The sequence below is a fragment of the Anneissia japonica genome, unplaced genomic scaffold (assembly GCF_011630105.1).
Source record: "Anneissia japonica isolate Jap-2015-1 unplaced genomic scaffold, ASM1163010v1 scaffold557_len159069_cov99, whole genome shotgun sequence".
Taxonomy (NCBI): Eukaryota; Metazoa; Echinodermata; class Crinoidea; order Comatulida; family Comatulidae; genus Anneissia; species Anneissia japonica.
The window spans coordinates 22,490-31,211 of NW_022692409.1; the positions used below are offsets into that span (position 1 = coordinate 22,490).

At 35.9% G+C, this 8,722-nt stretch overlaps 1 protein-coding gene across 1 annotated transcript in view; it reads left to right on the plus strand.

The window, feature by feature from the left end:
• LOC117100296 (fibropellin-1-like) overlaps window positions 1-8,722 on the plus strand; it is a 40,810-nt gene that overhangs the window by 17,738 nt on the left and 14,350 nt on the right. The window contains exons 10-12 of the mRNA XM_033239945.1: window positions 254-370; window positions 2,890-3,234; window positions 8,502-8,712. Of these exons, the coding sequence (XP_033095836.1) occupies window positions 254-370; window positions 2,890-3,234; window positions 8,502-8,712 (673 nt within the window). The remainder of the gene's footprint in view (window positions 1-253; window positions 371-2,889; window positions 3,235-8,501; window positions 8,713-8,722) is intronic.

The window sequence follows — 8,722 nt, forward strand, 5'->3', positions numbered from 1 at the left end:
GCTACAACATGCCTCATATATCTCTTTTTAAATCAATTTTTTATTTGGTCAAATACAGGACTATTTGAAAAATGGTTTTGAAATGTTATCCTGTATGTTTTAAATAAAAAATAAAATAAAAAAAATAATAAATATATTAATCTACTTATACTCATTTATACTGCACTTTTTCCAACAGATCATACCATATGTTTTTTTGTTTTGTTTTTTAACTCAAATAATATAATTTATCATACCGTAAATTTGCTTACAGAGTATTTACCATATACGCAGTGCCCAACTGGCTACTACGGAGACCAGTGTCAATATGAATGCAATTGTGACTCATCTTTCACGTGTGATAAGTGGTCTGGAGAGTGTGTTGTACCAGGTACAAACTATGTCATAGAAATCCTCTAAGATTACACTGCCTCTGGTTATTCTAAAAACTCTCAAAAAATGTAATTACTCATTTAAAATGATCAAATCAATTTCCAATGAAACAAGATCAAACAGTTCAGTCTTTACTGATCTGTAGTTGGTTTGGCCAAAGAGTATAGAATTGCAGTCCTATACTCTTTGGTGTGATATGAAGTCTGAAAAGTGTAAAAGATCAGATACAGGATATTTTCATGTATATACACTCATTTCTCTGTGCATTTAGACCCTTAAGTTCACAGAATCTATGACTTTGACTAGAAGTTATAGTGTTTTTCACTGGCATTTTGCAGATCGAAGAGACTCAAATACTTAATCTATCCGAACATATCGTCACCGGCACCACAAAGAGACAAAGTTCAAAAATCATATTTTTTCATTTTTTTTTAATTTGGTATATTGATTATGTACATCAAATTTTATCTTTTCGCCTAATTATTAAGAGTGCAACTACACTAATTAGCTAATTACGCTAATTGACCTTTCCGCTAAGCCCCGCCCCTTGGATATTGTTGCTAAGGTCCCACAAAACGACAGCGTTACAACATACGCGAACACGTGCGTTTGTGGTACAACACCTGTTCTGATTAGTAAATTTGATTGACACTCCGGAAAGGTCTATTGGCAGTAGCGCACAAACCGTGAAAATGGATTTTTAGTTTTCACAAACAGACACAAAATTTCCTTGCAATTGTTGTGATCGCTTGTTTAGGGTTGGATGTAAATATTAGATTTCCCCAGCTTACCTAGGCATAGCGATACCCTTCTTGCACTGTAAGTTGGAATAGATCATGCACATCAAATGTGGAATTATTAGTAAAAACATGATGGTTCGAGCAGGATAAGCCAAGTTTGAGAATCGAATGACTGGACTCTGATAAGTGATAAAGTTTCTTCATTAGCGGAAAGAGAATTAGGCTGCTGCATACGTCTGGATTTACTTAGCAACGAAAAGTCGCCAAGTATAGATAAGCTTGCATTTAATAAAAAGCAATTTCCACCTCATTTTTGCTATGTGAGTGCTCTATCTTGTGTTTCAAGTATCTTTGCTAAAATACAGTTTGTGCAAGTTTGTGCCTTAACAACGGAGCGCGTACTATTTTCACGAAGAGACACGAAGCTCACTCTACGTGTAAAAAACATATGCTGTATTTAATCTTATTGTTTTCACGAACAGACACAAACTTTTCATTGTAATTCACATGTTAATCAAAGTTCAGAAAAGAAAATTAAATTGAACATTTTGAATTGTTTAATTCTTTATCTTTAAACATACTGTATGTAAAAAAAAATCAAAAATTTGTGATATAATCAACTTCAAACGTGTTTTTCTCAAAACGTTTTCATCGAAATTGAAGTTTGTGTATCTTGGATAAAACGGTGACAATATGCAGTGGCTAATTGTGCCTAACACTTCTTTAAAAACCAAATTTTTTTTATAGGCCATTAACAATTGGACCATTAGCAAACCATTCTGGTAATATTTTGTTTCAAAGAAAATTTCTAGGCATTTTAACCAATACTATTCAACAACATGTTCCTTACAGCAGAAACACTTTTTTTTTGTCATAGCTACTGTTATATGTATTACATCAGGTACAACCAGTTGCCGATTTGTAATTTGAAAGCCAATTATTGTCAGTTATGGCACCAGCAAAGGGCCTTTGGGCACAGGACCTATCGCCGAAAAAAACCCTTTGGTCTTTTTACCGCAAACGCGCCGCTCTGAAAATCACCCTTTCTCTTAACCATTAGCGCTCATTCAAAAACATCAAAAAAAAAATGTAACTCAAAAACTAGAGGTCGGATGAATAAGGCTGAAACGGTTTATAGAAGGTTATAAATATAGCTATAGCTAACAATTTACAAAAAAATAAAAAATAAAAATGTTTTGGAATATTTGGCCCCGTCATTTTTTGGGTTGCATTATGAAAATATAGGCGATGTTTTTCAGCGGGATTTGAGTTGGCTTATGAGGAGTCGTATTTTTTACAACGTCATAACTTTGCCTACACAATAATCCGATTGCTTATGTTGAAGCGGCAACAGAAAGAACATTCGTTTGGATCACTTATATATAAAAATTAATTTAATTGGATTTCTTCCGTCATATTTTAGTTCTATCAAATGTATTAAAGAACAAAGGCTGAAAGCTGGTCCGGGGAATTGGCGTGTTCCATTTTCTAAACTGAAGAAAATAATGGTAACTGCATTATCAAAGACTTGTTAAAATTCATTAAATCAATATGCTTAATAGTGGACACATCTTATTTCTACAGCGTTATGCATGAATTTCATGTATTTTTAACAGTGTTTCACTAATGATTGATCGCTTATTAAGAGTTATTTTTATATACCCTTTTCAGATAAGAAATCTCCCAAAATCTGCGCTGTGCAGCGCGATCAATCTGTTCATTTTTGTTTTCTTATTATTATTATTATTATTATTATTATTATTATTATTATTATTAGATGATATCATTGACGTGGTGATTGTACTTGACCCACCATACATCAATATGTCAAGTGAGCCTCAAGTAATATTGAAATTCTACTCTCTCGGTGACACACAAACTGAAGACATGGAAATTAGTTACTTGTCATATGACTCTGTGCAGTTGCAATACAATGATCCTGGGGAAGGACCATTCGCAAGCGATTCCACTTTTACGTATACCACAGATGCAGACTCAGTTGGCATAAAAATTACAATTGGAGCTTCCAGTTCTGCTGCTCAAAGAGTTGGTCCATTCTTGGGTACAGCTACCTACAATGGATCTACGACAACTTCAACAGCATGGTTTCAGCCTAACGATGGTGAGTGTAAATTCACATTTATGTTTTATTTTAAAAAAAACGGATCACAATATATCTTGTATACTATAATTGACAACCATCAATCAATCAATCTGTCAAATAAAATAACTTGTACACTGCCAAATTCTATCAAGTAACATTTGGCGGGTCAATAATATATCATAGTAAACCAAATTGTAAATTTCATGTATAATTACATCATTTTTTGGGGTATTATTAAACAGCAATATTCACTGAAAATTATGTAGTATTTTTTGATCATTATAGTGAATTTTAAGAACAGGGGCAGATCAAGACTTTTTCAAACAGGGAGGGGGTATAACATTTTCACAATAGATAAGTGAGTAGCACTTATTTCAATGCATAACATTGATATGCATTGAAATCTTAAAAGTATAGAGGAAGTGGGTTTTATAATACTGGAGCTGCGCAGTAAACTGCCATCATATTGACTTTCCGGAGTGTCTCACAAATGATTGTGTTTGCGCATGTTTTAAGATTGTCCTTTGGTTGGGCCTTAGCAACAATAAAGAGCTTTCGATTTGTGCGATGACGCGACGCTAGAACGGAATCACTCATGCTTGACCGTCTTACCTGGCATCCTACATTCTCTGCATACGTAGATTTGGCCAACATGCGTTCCAGATTCTACTCAACGGGGTGACCTTAACATTCTCGCATGCGCAGATGACTTTTAGTGACGTCATTACGTCCTACCGTCGTCGTGTAATCGAAAGCTCCCTACTATCCAAGAGGCTGGGCCTAGTGGAAAGGTACATTTTGCACAGTATCTAATCCCATTCTGTTCATCCATACCAACAAACAATGTCTAGAAGTTGCATAACTAAAAACTCATTACGAACATTAATATTCTGCGCAGTCCTTTTTCATTTGCAATTACCTACCAACTAGTGTTCGATTTTTTAATTGTAGTTTAAGAAAAAGTTATTTGAATAGTTTCATCTGGTTTGCTTATTTTGATTGTAGAAGTTCTGTTTCATCGATAATCAACTAAGCACAATTGAAATGAACTTACATAGTCTGCCGATAGCCTGACGATGTTTGCAGTAGATTTACATCAAATTATTCTAGGTTTAAAATAATAATAATAATAATAACTAGCATATACTTACATATATATATGTAAGTGCATGTATAGAAATATACAGTAGGCCTAGCCTTTGGGCATGAGAGAAGTGTTTGTCTTGAATCAAGGTGGTTACATGTATAGGCTTATCTGAACTACTGACATTCAAAAGAACCCGTAAACATTGTCCCGACATGTTTACGTAAATTCAAGGTATTGATTGGTAGAGCTGGCTTGACCCTATCTATCTTAATAAAATAAAAGTTCTTTTTAAGTTACATTTTGATACATCTTTAAATTTACACATTTTATTAGTTCCTTTGTGACCTTTGGTCACATTGAACTAAGGTAATGGTTCACATGTAAAATGTGTTTATGAGATGTGCAACCAAAAGAGGTCAGCATATTTGTAAACAAATAGGCTCCGAAACAGTGCATCGCGGCAGGTATACATTGTGCTCGATAGTTGCTGGTGGACATGCAATTGTGCAAGAAATGTTTGTTTTTTCGGTTAGATGAAAAATGTAAGCTGTAGGCGATAAAACATATACCCCTACCACCAGTTTTGAGTCGTTTTTTAGTCGAAAATTTGATTTGCGCATGTGTCGGGTCAAACTTTCCTGACATTTTGTTTCTGTCGCGAGCTGCCTAGAAAAGTTCTTTATGTTGTTTTCGCGACTGTCAGTAAACATTGAGCAAGCTGAGATAGTTGTGGCATATCGGCCACTTACTATTATTTGAAGGTGTTCTGTGTGTTCTATATAGTGTTTTAGTATACTTTAACGGCTAAGATTGACGGACCTGGTGTACCTAGGCCTAGACACATACGTAATGTAGGCTTCTCTTTGGGGCGACACCGTCGGACCTGGTGTAGACCTAGACACATCTGATACACTATACCGTTACGTAAAGTTCTTAGCCTACCACCAGCCTACCGTCAAGGGCGCTAATGCACTTTCGCACCTAACTTTTAATTCTTAATTTTTTTACCTTAAAAGAGAACTAGCAAAATGATTTTTTGTTCTAGAGGGGAATTTTAATATGCCATTAATAATAGAATAAACCTTAAAATCGTTTTTTGGCAATTTCTTATGAAGTTATAGGCCATTATATACTATTTAATCGTGACGTCACTGGCGAAAAATGTAACAAAAGATCGTGCAAATAAAACCGCGTAGGGTATCCGCCGCGTACGATCTTTGCGTGCATGCTGTAACCATGGTTGTAAATCATTTGTTGACAACGGCTTATGCAGTAATAGGCCTATGACTTGATATGCAAGTTACAACAACCATGGTTACAGCATGCGCGCAAAGATCGTACGCGATGGATACCCTACGCGGCGCCATATACACAATCTTTTGTTACTATTTTCGCCAGTGACGTCACGGTGAAATCGTATATAATGGCCTGTAACTTCATAAACAATTGCCAAATAACGATTTTAATGTTGATTCTATTATTAATGGCATATCAAAAATCTCCTCTAAAACAAAAAATCATTTTGCTAGTTCTCTTTTAATTTTCTACTCACAGTCACAACACATTATTATAAAACATTTTTACATGATTCAACCACTCATAAAGTACATTTTTTTCAACAAAAAGATACCTTTAATATAGGTTGATAGAGGGTTTACACGCTTGCTAGCACGACAAGCTGTATTTTTTTGCAAAAATATTCGAGTCAATTCTTACATTTTGAAACCATTAAATTTTCCTATGAAACATCCGAAAACAAAATGTGGCATCATGCAGTACCATCTTTCTGAACTTTCTTGTCGTAATCGAGGTTAATCGAACCGACGTTTATCATTGGCTTTGTTTTTCTGGATTTAGGCCTAGGCCCTTAAGGCCCTATTTTTCGATCTGTGTAAGCATTTGGATCATTACTAATTTTGAAGTAATTATTGTATGTGTGAATTTCATGTGAACGCACATAGTCAAACAACAGCACCATAAAATATAAAGAATGACATACAAACGGCAAATAGATAAGTTTTCATAAATGTTTAATCAAAAAACATCACGCTGCAAACTCAGACATTCTGGCATTCTTACTGATTGCAAAATGGCAGCCACTCGTCGTGCTAGCGAACACAGATTCACTGTACAGTACTTATTTGTGGGCTTTAATTTGTTGAAAAAGGTACTTTGTGAGTGGTTAAATCATGTTAACATGTTTGTTAATTATATGTTGTGACTGTGAGAAGAACGTTGAGGTAAAAATATTAAGAATTTAAAGTTCTGGCAATTTCTTACTAAAGTTTCTTCATGATTTTAAAGGGGGCGGGAGAATTTGTATGAGGCTTTAGGATGGGCGCCAGACATCTAGAGTGGGCGGCACCGCCCACCTCCGCCCTGCATAATGACATCCCTGCACTTCTCAGAACCCCTTCCCCCCCCTCCCCTTTCATAAATTTCTGGATCCGCCTCTGATTTTTTTGACTGTGAGAAGAACGTTGAGGTAAAAATATTAAGAATTTAAAGTTCTGGCAATTTCTTACTAATTGCAAAATGGCAGCCACTCGTCGTGCTAGCGAACACAGATTCGCTGTACAGTACTTATTTGTTGGCTTTAATTTGTTGAAAAAGGTGCTTTGTGAGTGGTTAAATCATGTGAACATGTTTGTTAATTATATGTTGTGACTGTGAGAAGAACGTTGAGGTAAAAAAATTAAGAATTTAAAGTTAGGTGCGAAAGTTCATTAGCACCGCGTCAAGCAATAAAAATCAACATTTGTGGAATTATTTTCCAAGAAATGATGGTTAAAAATTCTGGACACATAAATATGCAGCATGTGATGGACGGACGAACCTAAGGGTTGCCGGGGGCAGCATGTGATGGACGGACGAACCTAAGGGTTGGCCGGGGGGTACAGGAGTTCATCAAATGATGTTTGGGAAAATAATGGTTAGAAAATACAGCATCTGATGGACAGTCCCGGGTGGGGGGAGAACCTTAAAATTATGGACACATAAATTTTCAGCATGTGATGGATTGACCGTCTATACACATATACAGCATGTGATGGAAGCATGTGATAGACGGACGAACGTATGCCTTTCTTCAATTAATTTCCAGTAAAATAATTACCGTATTACAACTTCAAGAAAACTCGTATTTTTATTGCATAAATTAATTTCACAAGCTTTTATTCTGAAATATAGCGTATCAATATTCTTTCTATAACGGTACAAGCCACCGGAAACCAGATGTCGAACAGAAAGTTTAACAGCCCACGTGTGTTTTGTTGCGAAATCATAAATGAAGCTGCTCACGTGACCTCTAGGACCACACTCCCGAAAAGAAGTTTATTTATTGTTTTGAGCGAAGCGATTTCGAATAAAACGTGTTTCCAAAATTGTTTGAGTGAACGTAACTATGAAAATATTATTTAAACAACCCAAACCATTGCTTGATTGTCATAGAAAATGTAGTAGGAATCACAGTACAACACTGTATAGTGAGTATAATTACAAATACTAGCCCTTCAAAGCCTAGGCTAATTAATTGGGCTAGGAGCATGGGCCCAAGCTAGACAGATGGCGCCTGATTTCTGCGGTTCGCCATCTGAACTTTTTGGGAGTAGGTTAACGACCGGTGTATAGGCCGCACCCCAAACTTCGAGGGGAAAATCGCGTATAACATTTGCGGCTTATTCACCGGAAATGACGGTTTATGGAGCAAAAACTTGTGTTTCTTCATGATTTTAAAGGGGGCGGGAGAATTTGTATGAGGCTTTAGGATGGGCGCCAGACATCTAGAGTGGGCGGCACCGCCCACCTCCGTCCTGCATAATGACATCCCTGCACTTCTCAGAACCCCTTCCCCCCCTCCCCTTTCATAAATTTCTGGATCCGCCTCTGATTTTTTTGACTGAAAATGAAAATACTGTATTACCTTACACAATCATTATTCAAAAATATACAATAAGTTATTGTAATTCACAAATATACATTGATTTTTTACGTACAAAGGAATGTACTCACCTGCAGGGTTCTGGTTATTATTATTGTTGTTGTTGCTGTTGCTATTGCTATTGCTTATGTTGTTTTGACGTTATTGAAGTTGTTGTCACCAACGTTATCAACATCGATATCATTATCATCAGACTTTTTCACAATTAAATAGTAATAAATAATAATATAAATAATATATTTTTATTTTTTAATCTAGCTGAAATTAGTCCTGTTCATGATATTGTGCGAGTTTCCTTTGGTGGATTCGCCCGATTGGCCACTAATGCCAAAGAAGCCAGTGATTTACGCTGGAAATTGAATGGAAAAGCCCTGCATTGGGCAGATGGATTACCAGTCTTAACAATTACAAAAGCTTATGTTGAAGAGTCTGGCATATACGAATGTTACAGGGACAGAGACTATGACCTGTCTCTTATA